This window comes from Gekko japonicus, unplaced genomic scaffold (genome assembly GCF_001447785.1).
Source record: "Gekko japonicus isolate JY-2015 unplaced genomic scaffold, Gekko_japonicus_V1.1 scaffold147, whole genome shotgun sequence".
In the NCBI taxonomy this organism is placed as follows: domain Eukaryota; kingdom Metazoa; phylum Chordata; class Lepidosauria; order Squamata; family Gekkonidae; genus Gekko; species Gekko japonicus.
Window position 1 is genome coordinate 462193 of NW_015163607.1, and position 18006 is coordinate 480198.

At 44.6% G+C, this 18006-nt stretch overlaps 1 protein-coding gene across 3 annotated transcripts in view; it reads left to right on the forward strand.

Moving 5' to 3' along the window:
• Positions 1-17686, forward strand: part of ZNF462 (zinc finger protein 462) — a 171166-nt gene extending 153480 nt beyond the window's left edge. For all 3 annotated transcript variants that reach the window (XM_015407300.1, XM_015407299.1, XM_015407301.1), the window contains 4 exons: positions 8551-8774; positions 10490-10622; positions 15913-16027; positions 16870-17686. In XM_015407300.1, coding sequence (XP_015262786.1) covers positions 8551-8774; positions 10490-10622; positions 15913-16027; positions 16870-17077 — 680 coding nt within the window. In that variant the 3' untranslated portion in view covers positions 17078-17686. The remainder of the gene's footprint in view (positions 1-8550; positions 8775-10489; positions 10623-15912; positions 16028-16869) is intronic.
• The last annotated feature ends 320 nt before the right edge of the window (positions 17687-18006 follow it).

Consider the following 18006-nt stretch of genomic DNA (forward strand, 5'->3'; position numbering starts at 1 on the left):
GGGCCATTGGTCTTAAATGGGCCATCCCAATGCCCCATGTTCCCATGAGGCAATTGGTGGTGGTGGTGGTGGCGGCTCTTAATTAAAAGCCTGGCGGAAGAACTCCGTCTTGCAGGCCCTACGGAACTGTAAAAGGTCCCGCAGGGCTCTGATGTCCTCCGGGAGCTTGTTCCACCAGGTAGGAGCCACCACTGAAAAGGCCCTGGCCCTGGTTGCAGCGAGCCTGGCCTCCCTGGGGCCTGGAATCACTAGCCGATGTTGTGACCCCGACCGTAGTGCTCTCTGGGGTATGTGTGGGGAAAGGCGTTCCCTGAGGTATGCCGGACCTTGGCCATATAGGGCTTTAAAGGTAAGTACCAGCACCTTGAAGCGAATTCGGTATGCTATTGGCAGCCAGTGCAGTGCTTTCAGCACAGGCTGGATGTGCTCCCATCTAGGGAGACCAATCAGGAACCTGACCGCAGCATTCTGCACTAGCTGCAGCTTCCGGATTTGTGACAAGGGCAGCCCCGTGTAGAGAGTGTTACAGTAGTCTAATCTCGAGGTGACCGTCGCATGGATTGTTGTAGCCAGGTAATCGCGGTCGAGGAAGGGAACCAACTGCCGAATCAGCTGAAGGTGGTAAAAGGCTGACCTGGCAGTGGCTGCCACCTGGGCCTCCATAGTTAAGGAGGGATCCAGGAGCACTCCCAGACTCCTAACCTCCGGCGCCGGCACCAGAAGCACCCCATTGAAGGCCGGGAGAGGGATCCCCAGACTGCCCTGACTCAGGTACAGGACCTCCATCTTCGCTGGGTTTAGTTTCAACCAGCTCCCATCTGTTTCAGCCTAACAGCTGATGAGCACACCAGCCCCACTATTAGGCTGAAATGGATGCAAGTCATTTCAGCGATCCCTCTTGCTTCCCCCCCATCCCACCACGAGCCACACAAACCTCCCAATAACCACATGGAGGGGCACAGGAGGGTCATTGAGGCAAGATGGCACAAACCTTGGGTTACGAACCACAACTCAAGTGATTTCATCACGAAATTAGGTTCATGATGGGGATCATGCCCATCCCTAGTTATGCCCCAGTGTCCTCATAAACATGCTAATCAGGAGATTAGCATGCCAAAAATAATTTCTGTGATCTCTGATTCTGGTATCACTCTTTAATTAATTACTGTAACCCCATATCAGTGTTATCTCTCCTGTGTCTAACTCGGGTCTAGCTTCAGATCTTTCTAGACACCACTCAGTCTCTCAGACCAAATTAACAGAAGTCACTTTACATAGCTGGCGCTTGCCGCGAGCATGCCATCTGTTGGTATTCGATTGCTAGGCTTACGTCTCGTCACTCATGTTCAGCCGTTTACTGAAGCCTTATTGGTGTAAATCTTTCATGTCATAAAACTGGCCTCTGTTACCACGATTAAGGAGAGGCTCCCAGCACAGCCCTAACATGAAACAGAGTGAGGTAACTGTGGCAGGTGGTAACTTTGAGACACAATAGTGGAAGGATGGCCAAGTATGATTTTTATCGTGGGTCTGTGTGGTTTGGATTGCCCACTAGGGTCTCTTGGACTGACTCTGGACGGTACTAGGCTCCTTACTAACCGTAGTTATAGGAGTATGTGTTAGATCTGAGGAAAGGTGGCATGGTATCGCCTGATCTCATCAAATCTCAGAAGCTAATCATGGTCCGTGCTTGGATGGGAGCCCACCAAGGAAGGCTTTGCAGACGAAGGCAGTGACAAACCACCTCTGCTTCTCCCTTGCCTTGGAAACCCCTTGCTGGGGGCCGCCATAAGTCAGTTGCAACTTGATGGCACACATGTGCACACATGTTTGATCCCACTGGGAAGCCCTCCACTTTTTAACAAATGTACCCGTTTGAACTGCCCTTTCCATCCACTTCATGTTAATTGGTCCTCAGTACAGAAAAGATCCCCCTCCCCACGCACTATTTAGTTCCTTCGCTCTCCTCTCTGAGGGATCTTAAAGCCTCTACTTCCTTCAAATTAATTTTGATTTATTCATAATTAGTTCTAGGAAATGTATGCTAGTTGGTTTTTGTTGCACGTTTGTGTTTTTCTTTAATGTATATTCTTTGGTAACAGACAGAATGATCCCCCACTTAGCATAGGATAGCTGCGTATAATGGTATAATGAAAAAAACAAGAAACTCTGGTCTAAATGGATATAGAGAAATGAACTTCGACGGATGCTAATCGGAACAGAATGCACATCTAAAGGTTTCATTAAAGCACAGTTAAAGACATTTTGGTCAAGATTAATATGAGTCTGGGGCTATTTGCGGAGTAAGGGGCTGTTTCGGATGGAGAGTTTGGCTCAGTTATAATTGGGAATGTGTTTCTCATTAAAACAGTTATAGGCTACAGGATGTTATCAATCTGCTTCAGAAAGTGCTGTGTCGCTGATTTCAGGTCATCAACTTGCACACTATTGTAAGTGTGGGTTTTAACTTACCTTATATAGGCACAGAGGGAGCTGTGATTCTGTGGACTTTATAAGGCTTTAAGGAGAGAGAAAAATTAAACCAGGAACTGGTTATTGCATGGATGCAGTGGTAGCAAGGAATAGCTTCTGGCTTGTAAATTGAGCTTTGGTTTCCTAAAAGCCTGACCTGTTGAACTCCTTTGGCACACCTGTGCTCAGAGCTATGGAAATGCACATTTAATGCTTGTTGCCCTTTTCTTTAGTAGAGATAATGCAATTAGTTGTTGCTGTCTTCTGATAAGCTACTCCGATCCAGCATTTGAAGAAATGTCCTGACATTTTTCTAGTGCTTAATGCAGTCCATCAAATACAAAAGGCCTGAAGGCTCCCACACACATTGTTTTACATTGCTCAGGTGACTTAAAGGCATTTTTGGTGTATTGGCTTTCCCCTCTGGAAAACCAAAGGAAGGAAAACAAAAGAAACTTAGGGCCCGGTCACACGGGCCGGATATCGTGGGGGGGGGGGAGGCATGGCTGTTTGCCCCGGAGCGAACTACTGCGCGGCCGCCGGATCAAATGTCCCGCGGTTCGGGAGGAGGTACCGATCATACGTAAATCCTGCGGCATGGCAAAGAAGCGGTGCGGCGGGGGTTGTGTGTTTTTTTTTTTTAAACCGAAGTGGGCGCATGCGCCGTTGGGGGCTTGTGCGCATCCCGTGGAGACTTGGGAGGAAAAACCCTTTTTGCGACGGGACATGGCCGGGCGCCGGATGCCATGAGCTACCACCGGAAACGTGATCAGACGCTCGCCCTTGCCCCGTGGTTTCCCGAAACTAGTACCTCGGCGGTACTAGTTTTTTACGGCGCATCTTCAGCGGGAAGCCTCGGGTTCGCCATGGGAGCTCTACGCTTCCCAGATGTTGCGGTTTGATCGCGCCCGGAAAATCCGCCTATTTTCCGTCTCGGTAGCGTGGCTAATGCTCCATGTGACCGCAGCCTTAGGTCTTTTGGGAGGCTGACTTATGCATGAGCATTACTATCTAAACTTTCAGTATTATGAGATGTACTTGTAATTATTTATTTGCCACTGAAATCCGGATAGGATTTGTTTGGTTTAGTTTTCCAAAAATTAAACTTAGGGAAACCATTTCCTAGGTAAATATTTTAAAATAATTAGAAGTTCAGAAATACCATGGGCTATGGTTTGGAATTGGCAGGGAATTATTGGTAAAGAACTGTTCTTTAAAGTTTTCTTACTCATGATGAATAATAGCACATATTCCAGTTTTCACCTATCCCAGACATTTAGTAGGCTGTAGCTGCTTTTTGCAAGTACACTCAGCCATGCATACAGTATACTGTGTGATGTTATTCAGTATGGAAGCCAGTCTCCAGGATGCCCTGTTTTGGGGATTTCCAGTCTTTTAAATCCCATGTGCACCTTTGGAATGTTGACAGAAGGGGATGAGTGCCGTCTTTAAATGTCTGTCACAGGAGACGGAGCCAAATGCAGTCATGGAAAACATTTTCATTTTGAATGAGAGCAGCCAATAACAATGGCCCTGCCACCTGACAGTAGTCCCCTCCACATTCCTAAAAGCCTGGCAAGTACCAGGGGAAGTAGTGGCAGGTGTTGCAGTGCCTATAGGTGCCATGTTGGGGAACCCTGCCCTCTTTGATAGAACCAACAGGCACACAGGAATTTCGCCTCTAAGCTTCTGCACTGACCTGTGAGGTCAGAATGTTGGTATTTTTAAAAAATCCCTTGGCAGTCTGCTACCATTCCAACTGTTAATTCCTTTTTTTTTTTTTTAAGCCTCAGTATTATCAAAGTCACAGTATGAGCTAGACTTAGAGCAAGCATGGGTGGGCTGTAGTTTAAGAACCCAAGACACAGACCTGCAATTTAGATTTAAACTTTTCTTTATTGTAAAGGAAACTGCAATTTACATGGTCTCCGTTTAAAGGAAGAAATGTTAAAATTTTGGTTGGCAGAGTTTTACATTTTAAAGAATTTTAACTGTGTTATTTTCAGCTACTTTAACCATTATTATTCTATGTTTTTAATGATATATTGATCCTATTGTTTCTACCCAACTTGGGTCCCAGTTTTCTGGGAGAAAGTTGAGTCTAAGTCTCAAGGTACTTCCAGCAGGTTTTGATATATGTTGGGGAAATGGGGGTGGCTGATTGCCATGGCTTCCAGGCACATGTTTGTCTGAGAACAAAGAAACAGGACAAGTAGGATGCTTACTGAATGGTAAAAACATTCCAAAAATCTCAAAGCCCTTCTTCCAGCTTTCCAGTGAAACAAGCTCTTTACCAATGAAGTTGAAGACTGGAAATCAACCAATCAGAGAAGAGTAGGCAAATACACATGGGAAAGAATAACAGTGCAATCCTAAACAGAGTTAGACCCTTCAAGGCACATTAACGTCAATGGACTTAGAAGGCTGTAACTCTGTTTAGGATTGTACTATAAACACTCTGAAGTGTTGAGCAGTCTTGTGGACTAAAGGAACGCTACAGGAATATGTCACGTACACCCTGAGCTGCTTGACAGGAAGGAGGAAATGCTTCCAAAGCATTTATACAGAACTCAAAAACTAAGTTGGTGTAACTTTTCTAACAGGGTGTGGGAGCGATGTGGGAATCTGAGGCTTCTGCTATCAAATAACAAACATAGATCCACAAAGGAAATCAGATGCTCACGCCAATAAATGGGCAGCTTAAGACGAGCATTAGAGACATGGAGCTGATCAGTCTGTGTTGACCAAATGTCTGTTTGGACCTTTTTTCCCACACCCTGATTTACATGGCTCTTCTCCCAGAAAAAAAAGCAAAGAAAGATGACATGAATGTGTCATTGTGCTTAAAGCCTTTGGTGTAGAGCTTGCTTCTCATGTTACACAAGAGATGTGGTTAGTTTGCAGTGCCATGAAGTATTTGAACTGGGCCTTTGTGAATTGCACATCAGCCTATGAATTCGTCCTGACGGCTGCTTTTCACATAACACATTTTTCTACCCAGATATCACTTCCGTGTAGGAAATGACAGATACTCCATAGGAACAATCATTGCAAATGTGTCTCTTGCAGTGCCGTGGAAAAGCCCAATTGGCAGGTTTCTTTGCAGAGTAACAGGCATGTAAGTTGCACATTGATAACACACCTGTATACTGCACACATCATCTTACAGGGAAGGGAAATATATGTAGAAAATCCATCATTTGTGAAGCAGCCCTCAGCAGTATTCACTTGCATCTCCTATCAGTCTGAACAAGAAGGAAATAGTATTTTGATTTTCCATTCACTGTAGTTTATGCAACTGTAGGTTTTGCAGTGAAAGCACTGCAAGTGGATCCTAATAGATTTCATGGCACACTGTTGATTTTTTAAAAAAAATATTAAATTTATATGCTGTTTTGTTTTGATTTTAGATATGTACACCACTTAGCTGCTGCAGCTAATGGCATTGTTTATATAGTGCCATCAGCATATATAACATGTTGCAGAATACAAGAAGACAGGTTGCTTGCCCAAGGAGCTTTCAGTCTAAAAAACCCCAAAAACGACTTAAGGGAGGCAGAGGGTGGGAATAAACAGGGGAAGAATATATGTTAATGGTAGATATGATATGCCACTTTGAGATCCATGACAAAAGAAAGATGTGATATAAATAAAATGTGTCTTTTAATCCCCCCCCCCTTACATTTCATTGGGCTTAGACTGGAATAACTGCATAGGAGCAGTGTGTTAAGTACTCCATTTACTCATTGGCACGTCCCCGGAGTGCATGCAAGTGGTTGTATGTTGGGTATGACATCCCTCTAAGCTGTGTGAGCAGAAATTCTACTTTGTGAGCTACTGGCATTAAAGTTGCGAGTGAGCGATTTGGCTGCTGCATAAATTAGTTTGCTCTGGAGCCATCCTTCCTGAGCTGAGACAAATATGTGAGCTAGCTCGCACTAACTCAGCTTAAGAGGGAACAATGCATATGACTTTGTTGCAAAACTTTCCCTCCTTCTGTGACTCCTGGCAATTTGGTTTTTAAACTCTCCATTGTTTGGGGGTGTCATCATGATCTGTGCAGGACTGGGAGCAGGGCCTGGTGTGGCCTGTTCCCAGGAGAGACCTGCATGGCAGTGAAAGCAGGCAGCCTACAGTCCCCATAAGGCTTAGCAACGAACTATAGCCAATCAGAGAGGGAGATTCTGTGAGGAGACTGTTGAACTGTGTGAGGAGGTCGATCTTCGCCCTTAAGTGTGTAAGATGGAGGGTTTTTCAGTCTCTCTACAGGCTGGTCTGGGAGAGAGGAAGATCTCCAGTGGGCTCAGTGTGAGTGCTAGGCAGGCTGTGGGCCTGGAAGTAGAAACAGATAGCTGCGTTAGATTATGTTTATTTATGCCCTTTGAAAGCACCTTGCCTTGTCTTGTTTTCCCATGCCCCCCGTGTTGTTTTTAATAAACCCTTTCTGTTTAATTAATTCTCTCTGCCTGGGTCAATCACGCCTGTGTGTTCTCGGCTGAAAAGGGGCTTGTCGGATGGACTTGAGAGGGTACCCTGGGCCTTCTCAAAGGGACTGAAGTCCAGGGTGGTGGCGGCAGAAGGTGGAGACCCCCTGGGGTCATGACAGACAGGGGGTTTGAGGAAAGACAGTGTGGCAGCCAGAGAAAAACGGAAGCATCCCAGTAGCACAGTTATAGCCACACTTAATCCTACAGCACACACAATGGAGGCCTTGGCTCATGGCCTGTGTTAAAAAACAGAGGGAGAAATGAACAAGGAATGCAGAAAGTTCTGAATTTGCTTTGCTGCCAAATTCCACAAATTCCTCAAAACACATAGCAGACCCCTAGCCCTTATTTACCACTGGATATGGCATGTTTTAAAGGTAGATAACATGTTGATTCAGGTATAAATTTTGCATGGAATTAACCTTAGAGAGGAGTCAGTACATGAGAAACTCTGCACATTTTAGGGAAGAGAAGGAAGAAAATCCCACATCAGATAAGAAGACTGCAGGCTTGTACATTGCTGCTGAATATCTTCAGTAAAATCCTAGGCCCCAGTCACACGGGCTGGATATCGCGGGGGGGGGGAGGCGTGGCAAATTGCCCTGGCGCAGTTTAATCCGCGATTATGTGATCAGACACGCCGGCGGCATACCACGGGTCCTTCCCTCGGCGCCGGAGGAGAAAGCTGCGTGCCAGCACGATCACACCGCGGGAGTCTGGAGGCAGCCTGTGGCAAACCGTTTGCCAGTACTTTGGAGGTACCGTGTTTCCCCGAAAATAAGACACTGTCTTATATTTATTTTTTCTCAAGAAGATACACTAGGGCTTATACCACTAATGCATAGAAATCCTGCTAGGGCTTATTTTTGGGGTAGGTCTTATTTTCGGGGAAACAGGGTACTACTTTTTTATTGTGCATTTTCGGCGGTAAGCCACGAGTTGGCCACGGGTGCGCTCCACTTCCCAGATGTTGGGGTGTGATCGCGCACGGATAATCCGCCCACAACCCGTGGCTCTCCCGCAGCAAATTCGCCGTGTGACCGGGACCCTAAGTATGTTTACTTAGAAGTGTAGGAAAAGCCTCCAGTGAAGTTCCAAGCAAGTGTAGGAAAAGCTATGGAGGTTGGATCTGGGAGACTTTTGAAGTCCTTTCCTAACCCCTTGGAGGGTGTCATGAAAATGTACTAAATAGATTTTCTTGATGGCTCACATCTCCCCGCTCCCAGCACACTTATGGAAAATCACTCTTCTGAGCATCTTCTAACTGCTGGCCTTTCTTTTCAGGATCAAGATTAAGCAGACAAAGAGGGAGGGAATCTTAATGATATTTGAATGTGATGTTTAGATTTTTATCTGTCCTGTGTCTTTCGGATTGAGTGGATTATAAATCTAAATAATGTAGGAGAACAACTGTGTCCTCCTTTGCAGAATGGGATGTGATAGAAGTTATGAAGTCCCGCTTGTTCCAAAAGTTGTACTTTAGAACCAGATCAGTTGGTGCTGGGTTTGGAATGACTGTTGGGAAAACTGACTGGGCAGTCACAATAACTTCTTCATTAATAGAACTTTATTTTTTCCCCCTACCCAACAGAAGAACGAGTGGTTCCCATAGAAGTGTGCCGTTCCAAGCTGTCCAAATATTTGCAGGGAATTGTTTTCCGCTGTGACAAGTGTACCTTCACCTGTTCCAGCGACGAGAGCTTACAGCAGCACATAGAGAAGCACAATGAGCTAAGACCTTACAAATGCCAACTCTGCTATTATGAGACCAAGCACACGGAGGAGCTGGACACTCATCTTCGAGATGAGCATAAGGTAAGTCCTTACTAGCTATGCCTACCAGGGCACATTCCCCATTCTGAAATGCTACATAGCGGCAGACAGGTGCTGGTTGTCCAATATACATTTCCTCCTAATCTTACAATGAAGTATTTCTTCACCCCATAATTAGCAAGACCATGATGCTTGCTGCTAGCTTTTATGGCTTTTACAAATTCATTAGGCAAATTCACTGTGGACACATCTAGCAATGATTACAGGGGACTCCATGTGCAGAGGCATTGTACCTCTGAGTAGGGCTGAAGGCTGCTTGCAGATTCTCCATATTTTCCACGTTACATAGAAGCAACCCAAATTTGCTACTGAGCTTCCCATAGACTCCACTGCCTGATCCTCCTCCTCCTCTTCCTCCCTCCTGGCCTTGCCAACAGCAAGGGAGTCCAGTGAGAAAAGCCATGTCTCACCTTTGAGTCCTGACCCCACAGTTTGAGAACCACTGCCTACAGTCCACTCTTGGAAAGATAAACTGTGTGTTAATAAGGTGAATATATAAGAAGATAACAAGGAGCTTTAAAAAGATACAGCCTGGAAACCAGGATGTAAAAAAAAAGACTCCCAAGTTTCTAAATCTTTTGAGTTGGCACTCCCCCCCCCCCTGATTTGAATCTATTGGCCTATATCTTATCACTTCACTAAGCAAACATTGAAGCCTACCTCAAGCCTAAGGGGTCATCCTCCCAAGACGTGGTTATTCCTATGAGGATCTGGGAGACCCAGGTTCGAATCCCCACTCTGCCATTTTTTTAAAAAAAAAATTGTATATAAAATTTTATTGTATCCCCACTCTGCCATGGAGGCTCACTGTTTGTACCCTCTCAGCCTAACATACGTCACAGGGTTGCTGTGAGGATAAAATGGAGGCGAGGAGAAGAGTGGAAGCTGCTTGGGGGTCGCTGCTGGGGAGAAGAGCAGGGCATTAGGGAAATAAGTAAATATTCCTCCAGTGGAAGAGGAGCCACTTGAGAAAGGAAGGCTCTTTAGGCTGGAGGAAGATGGTTTTTTTAATGTGTTTATATTTTGATTTCATGATGCCATTTGTTTTGTAAGCTGCTTGGGGAATCTGAATTGGCCGAGGAGAGCTGGGAATAACGACAGCACATAGGCTACGGTCGTGCACACTAAATAATCCACTTTCAGTGCACCTTCCAGCTAGATTTTACTGGGTGAACTGGCAAAATCCAGTTGGAAAGTGGATTGAAAGTGGATTATTTAGTGTGTGTGACCACAGTGGTGGCCACAGAGCACCTTGACAGATGTACGTTCTGTTCGTCCATTGTGATGCTTTCCTCTTTCGTAATTTGAGGTGTATTTGCTACCCTGGACCCAAGTTATTTTGTCTGTTTTCACAGCAAACATTTTACCGGAGTATTTCACAGAATATGGCTGATAGCTTTTAGTATTGTTCTCCCCCTCCCCCCAGCATTATTATGCTGGGGGGGGGGGAGAATCTCATGGCCTTTCTCCCTCCTTAAAAGAGGGGAGTACTACCAAAAGAGCCCATCTGTGTTTGCTGTGTTCTATTTTACACTTCAGGAGACTCAGATCATTGCTATAATTATGTGGGAGGGACGCTGTTGCAAAATTCGAGACCTGCCTTCCCACTGGCATATGGAGAACATCAAGCATGTATGTTGTGTAAACAGCATCCAAATAAACAGAGTCCCCCTGTATTTTTTTCTTCTTCTCCAAAGGTGAGTCGCAACTTTGAGCTGGTTGGACGGGTTAACTTAGACCAGTTGGAACAAATGAAGGAAAAAGAGGAGAGTTCCAGCAGCGATGAGGAAGAAAAAGAAGAGGAGATGAGTTCCAAGGAGGAAGAAGGAGGTCAGTATTCATCTCTGGTTTCTGATGCCCAGCATAACGCCATATCCCAGCATAAAGCCATATCCCGATTCCTCCCCAAGTTTAACAGTTTTGACTCACCAGCATTTCCCCACCCAAATAAGCAAAAATTAGTTTTTGACTTAAGAAAACTGTTTAAAAAATATTAAGCCACTCTTTCTCGAGAGTATAACTGGTCATGCCCTGTCTCTTGTCCCATAATAATGAAACAACCAGATGGCAGGAAAGGCTCCCCCCCCCCCTTATCTGAAACCAGCAATCTTGTGCACAGTCAGGCTGGCCTAAGTGAACTCTGCATAGGATTGTGCTGTTAATCTCTTCACCTAATTCAGCATCCGTGTTATATGAATATATAAAGGTAAAGGTGGATAAACCCTGCCAAATACAAAGCAAGGGATCTTCCGTATATATATTTCACCCTCTATGCTTAAGTGCTTCAAACACCCTGATGACCAAACCTGCAGCATTTTTCTAGCTCTAGTTGAGATTGTTCCAGCAATGGTAAAAATAATTGGGGGTGGGATGGGCTTCTTGGTTTTTAAATAGTTTCTTTCTCACCTAGAAGTCAGTTACATAACCACTTAACTGTATCTAGAATAAATGGGAACAATTTAAATTTGTATAGGAAAATGATACTCATATTGCAGACTGACCATAAAGCCCTTCTGGTAATGGATAGAAAAGAAGCTAGGCTACTCAGGGAAAGGGTGCAGTGTTTTATATACCTTCTTGGTATTTTTTTTCTATATGTGCGTGTGTGTGCACGCACATGCACCTGGAAGTCATGGTGACCTCTGGTGATTGACCCCTACTGGGGGCCTGGAGATTATTCAGAGAGGTGGCTGAATAAAGCCTGCCCTCACCTCCTGCCTCATTTTAATAGATCAACATTCACAGGAAATGAGAGTATACATTTCTGTATTTATTCTTGGGTAAGTCTGTGGTACACATCTTTCCAAGCCTAACGGGTTTCATTATAATATTTAGCATTAACACTTTCTGAGCATTCAGATGGCTTTAATGCTCCTTATAACAATCCTAGAAGGTAGGCATAGCAGTGAAGGGCAGAGGTTGTGAGAGGGATCAATCATCTAGAGAGGCAGAGGACAGATTTGAATGGAAGATATATCTTGATTTATAATTTTTTAACCACTCAGCTGCCCAAGTTCTCAGTTTCCACTATTCATTATATGATCTTTGTCCAGAAGGGAGTTATTGGTTCCATAACTTTAAAAAAAAACAACCAACCTGTTGTCTCCCCCAGTATGTGATAGTCGCAGGTTTTTTGCCTCTGACCATCATTCTCAACTACAAAAAGCTTTCGGTAGTTTTATTCTTCGTGAACTACAGCTATCATCTGCATCCTACTTATTTCCTTCCGTTGTGCAAAAAAATATTCGAAGACAAAGCTCCTGATTCAGGATTGTGTCCGTCAGGGGGAGGCAAATTTATGAATTTCTACCATTTGTGTAAAGACTTGTAAATCGAAGTAAATGTATGCAAATGTGTGCACTCAATATAATTAATCTTCAATAGCAGAATTTAGGATTTTCAGCATAAAATTTCAGGCATTGCCTCCCCCACCCCCCACCCCTGGTTTCAATTTTATTCTGTTTGAGGACCAAACTGTGAGATACTTAAGCGGATAAAGATCAGCATTTTGTGAAAAGATGCTTTTAACATCAAGAGGGCAAAAATCTCTATAAAGTAATGTATGCTGCTTGATAGATATTTTCAGCAATCAGTGTGTGAAAGGGGAGGGGGAATGCTTTGGGCAGATAGTGATGATATCTCTTCCCAATGCTGAACCCAGCTGGGGGGGGGGAGAGGAGGGCACAGGCGCTGTGTGGGTTTTGTGTGTGTGATTGTCAGTAGCTTAAGTTGGCTCATGAGCTGTGTACATTATAATAAAACGTGGAAATGAGGCAAGCGGAGATCAGCAGTAAATGAACCAAAATCCCCCATTTCTTTCATTATGTACTTTGAGAGGACTCCGGGAAGGCAAAGGCATTGGCATTCTGTTGTTTTCTTGCTCAAGATAATCCCCACTAAAGAATTAATGCTTGGAGCAGATGGCGCCGTCTCATTTTCAGTGAAAAGAATCAGGCGAGATAGTCCAAGCAATTATTTTTAATGGCCTGTGTGGTGATCATCTTAATTTTGTGAGGAAAAAACATTTCATCTTTTGTTTGGTGGCCTGTACCCTTGTTCAAACAGGGGCCTGTGCATGGAATTTCTACTGTGACTTCAAGGTGTTGTGCGGGTGCTCAATTATGCAGACTGGGTATGATCCAGCACTTCTTAACTCCCACCGGTTTCAATAGGAGAGAGATTTAAGCACATAATTAGCTCAGCGGGACAAAGAAGTGCTTAAACTTTGGCTGGATCATGACCACATTCCTGACTGGCAAGGGCATACCCAGATTAATAAAACACTTCATTGAGCTCTATCATACTTGTGTCTAGTTGGAGTTCTTGTGTCCAGGAAAACTGTGGCCATAGTCCATGTCGGGTGACAGCCAGTGGCAGAACTCCCATTTATTTCAATGTGTTGGATTGCGGTCTGAAATTCCAGTACTGAAAGCAGCCACAACCCATAACTGCTTCTCCCTTTTCAGCATGTCCTTGACCAGTATGTTCTCACCATAATGGGGGGAAATATGCAAGAACACTAGAATTCTTTCCCTCCCTTTTTTGTTAAGTCAACATGTGTAGTCAAAAGCAGGTGAGCCAAGTGATCCTCTTTCATCTGAGGTTTGAGTGGGATCTGGGTGGGCGAGGTGGCAGAGGGAATAAGCAGGTTGCTTACCAGTAACTGGTGATCTTTGAGTGGTCATCTGTGCATTCACACCCATGGGATCTAGTGCGCACGTGCTGGATCGATCGGTGCTGTAGCAAGCTCTTTTAACGGATTTTCGCGCCCAGTCCCTCGGGCATGTGCAGGAACCCCACCGCGCATGCCCAGAGGGGTGGGCGTGGACATCCCACCAGTTCCTACAAACCGCTGCAAATAAACCCCTATTAAAAATGTAGAAGCTGACAGTAGCGGGGAAGGAGGGCGGGTGGTGTGAATGCACAGATGACCACTCGAAGATCAAGCAACCTGCTTATCTTCGACATGGTCTCTTTGCTTCACACCCATGGGAGATTAGCGAGCAGTAACCTACCTGGAGGAGGATGCTGGCAGGACTATTACTGCGTAGCCGAAGATAGAATGTGACGTCCCATGCTAGTACTGGTGGTCGTACGGACGTCGAGGGCGTAGTGCCTGATAAAGGTGTTAGGCGTGGCCCATGTAGCGGCTTTACAAATGTCCGGCAAGGGCACTCCCTGGAGGAAGGCAGTGGAAGTCGCGACAGCCCTGGTAGAATGAGCCCTGATAGGGCCAGGTAATGGCTGTTTAGCGAGTAGGTAACATAGATGAATCAGACCTACAATCCACTTTGACAGGCGCTGAGCTGTGATGCGAGTACCCAGCCGTGCTGAAGCGTACGAGATGAATAGTTATGAGTCTCGTCTAGTTGGGTGCGTTCTGTTGAGGTAGAACAGGAGAGCCCACTTCACATCTAAAGTGTGTAATAATTTGTCCTCTGCTGATGTTGGATTTGGGAAGAAGTCAGGGAGGAAGACCTCCGCCTGCAGGTGGAACTCTGACACCACCTTCGGCAGGAAGGAGATGTCCGGGACGAGGCGGACTCCGTCTGGCAGAAACGACAGGTAAGGGATATCATGCCAGAAAGCCAGTATTTCTCCCACTCGCCTGGCCGAGGTAATAGCAGGCCTCGATGCCGGAGCTGTCGATGTAGACGGTCTCTCCTCCATAGCTGAGGCAGGAGTAAGGGCCGATTCAAGCAGCACTACTTTAAGCGCGCAGCTCGGTTCTTTCGCATTTGATTGGAGAAACGAGCACAGTGACGACAGGACTCTGGCTGGTGAGACTCTCCGAGGCAAAAAATGCAGAGGGTATGATGGTCAGGAGGAGCAAGTTTGCTGCCACAACCCTTGCACCTGTTGAAAAAAACCCACTTCTTCTCCATAAAAGATGCGAAGAAGAGGGAACGTTGAGGGGGGGGGGTAGCCCGAAGGCCTGGGGTAATTGGTAGACTCCCCCTCAAGAGTAAGTAAAAAAAATTTAAAGCTTTTTTGAAGAACAAACTACTAAAAGAGAAAAGTAGAGTAAGGAAATAATCCCTAAGAGCTGTGAGGCGAAAGCTAACAGCAAACCGATCTGACCGACGAAAAAGAGGTCTACTCAATGCGGCGGTAAGAAAGGAACTGGCGGGATGTCCGTGCCCACCCCTTTGGGCATGCACGGTGGGGTTCCTGCACATGCCCAAGGAACTGGGCGCGAAAATCCGTTAAAAGAGCTTGCTACAGCACCGATCGATCCAGCACGTGCGCACTAGATCCCATCGGTGTGAAGCACAGAGACCACGTCAAAGGTCTTTGGGGATCCGTGATGGCTGTCGGCAAACCTGTGACTGGTCAAATGTTAACACAGTGTGGAAAGAATAGGAGAGGAACGTGCCTCATGATTCCCGTTCACATGCATGACAATTCTGTGTAACGCAGATCTTTTGTGCACACACAGATACACTTTCCCTTGCAAACTCTTGATCTGGAGATGAGAAGCATTTTTTCACACAACATGAGAGTTACCAAGGAGCTGAAAGTGCTACATGTTTGCATGCATGCACTGAAGTGTCCAAAGCTGTTGCCTGAAGGCTGAGAAGTATGTGTTACAGATCACTAGCCCCTGAAAATAGTCAGGTTTTCATCAGCAGCAGCGAGGAATATATTCTTGGACCTTGAATTGAATTTCAAGACTAATAAGCAAGCATAATTTAGAACAAAGAGTAGAAATAAAATGGAACATGTAGGCATAAAGTTAATGACTCACTGATTGTGTTTTGATGTGGGAGAAGGAATTGATAAATAATATGCATAAGGTAACACATCGTACCAAATGTTAAATATTTCTCAGTTTCCATTAGATAAAAACTGGGCTCGTTAAGGGTACCTAAAAGGGAGCTGCTAAGTGTCACACTTCCTTAATGAATCCAGATTTGTGTACAGCTTAATGATCACATTTAGTGTATCGGTATTAGCTAATTAAGTTTTACACTCGGAATTCCCTCTCTCTTTATTTTCTTTAAGAGGAATTGTTTGTTTACCTTTCAGAGGATTTCAAGGAAATGACATGTTCTAGTTTTTTAAAAAGGAAATACGGGGACCCTTAGTGAAGGCTAACATGTGCTTTGTTTTCCTGTAGAGTCCATGAGATTCTCCGAGAATGGACCTCCAGAAAAACGGTTCCCATGTGAATTTTGTGGTCGATCATTCACAGAAGGCTCTGAATGGGAGAGGCACGTTCTGAGGCACGGCATGTAAGTTGGGCTAAGAACTGCTTTTCTGTAAAGGTCATGGTTGCTCCCACACCTCCTCACCCGTTGTGTACACAATGAAAGAAAGAATACTGAAGAGGAATTCCTTCCAACATGGGGGGAAAATGGTCTTTCATTTGCCGATTAAGGCCTCAGGTGTGACCTAAAGTGCCACCTCTGGCCACTGAAGATTTTTTTGCAGCAGCTGCTGAGGAACACAGGCTACATGGAAAGAAAGAGTTGGTGTAAACAGGAAAGATGGCAGGGCAAGCGGCTGAAGCAAAAGTGAGAGAGGAAGGATGAAGGAAATAGAGGAAAAATTAATGGGGTTTGTACTCAGCTGAATTTCTAATGGTCACAGAAAAGCTTTTATTACCTTGAAAAGTTTGTTGCCACCTCTGTTTGATTAGCAGTAGCAGGCAAAATTATTCAGGTTTGCTTAATTTGCATAATTTATACAGATCATGTCAGCTTATTTTTCTTGTTGCAGAATTTAGGCTACCTTGGCAGAGAATTCCCAATGTTTTATTGTTCTTAGCTCAAAGTACATGCAGTCCTGGTTATGGAATTCTGAAATCGGGGTGACCAGCTTTGTATTCTTGAAAGCCTCGCTTTTTCTGCAAACTGGGGGCATGGGGTAGCAACCGTGCTCTTAGATAGCTTGATCCCATCAGAAATTGTTGGTTGTATACAAACATTGGTGCCACTTAGCAGGAAGGACTTGTGGAACATGTATACCGTGGTCTGGTTGGGGCAATTGCTATGCAAGTTCCACATGAGAGATATTAAAAGTGTGTGATGTCTCTGTATCTAAACATTTCACTCTCTGCTCATGGGATTTCCAGGGCCTTGAATGAAACCAAGCGAGTGATTGCTGAAGATGGCCAGCTGAAAGAAAGTACAGAAGATAATGTTAAGGTACCGTTGGCAGAAGAGATGGAGAGCAGCACGAAAATAGTGGTAGACTTTTCCCACAAGAATGAAACTGCCGTCTGTATTGTTGCTGCTGCTGATAAATCACTCCAAGAGAATGCAGAGGCCAAAAGTGAATGAACACCTGGTGTGATTTCAAACAACCTACTTGAACAGTGATCGATGGGAGAGGGTAGGGAGGGGGACAAGGAAGAATCAAAGCTGCTTTTAGGACTGAATGATCTATTTTCAAAGCACTGGTACCTGTGTGCGTGTGTGCGCGTGTGTGTGTGTGTACATATATTAAATTTATTTAAGTGAGGACGATGGAATACGTGACTCCATTACTTCGCTGCGGCTCTTCTGGATTTTGACAATGGGAAGTTTTGTTCATTTGAACTTGAGAAGCAAACTCCCCAATGTTCCTCACGTTAATGCCAACGTGCTTTGCCATGGAGACTTCGGATTGTTTCAAGAATGGAAGTGTCATGAGGATGGAAGAGTGCAGGGGGGACAACTTTCAGCGCACAAATTTGGGCGCTTTTTTTCTAGTTTTAATATACATATTACGCTTTTTCCAGACTGAATGACTGACCGACGCTTTAGAAAAAGAAGAAAAAACAAAATAAAAACTGCTTTTTGCTTAAAACAGTCACCTGTTTCCTAGTACCTCAGAATTAACCAAGGGAAATTTTAAAAAAACTACAAATCTCTGCATTTGTCAGTACTACCTGTTGTCATTGTGGTTAAATGTAGAGAGAGAGAGAGAGAGAGAGAGAGAGAGAGAGACTGACTGACTGACTGACTGACTGACTGACTGCTGGGCCAGATAGTGAATGGAAGAAAAATTTAAAAACCACAAAGTTTTAAAAGAAAGGAAAACAAAATTGTGCTCAAAATCCCTGTGGGGGTTTTATTTCTTAAAATACTGTGATTTTTTTAATTATTTTAGTAAAAAAAATTACAAAAAAGAGAGAATTCCTAGATACCTGTCTGTGACTTGTCATCTTTTATTCCAGGTAAGCTGTTTGTTAGCATTTGGCTATGATTTTAGGGTTTCTTTTGTAATA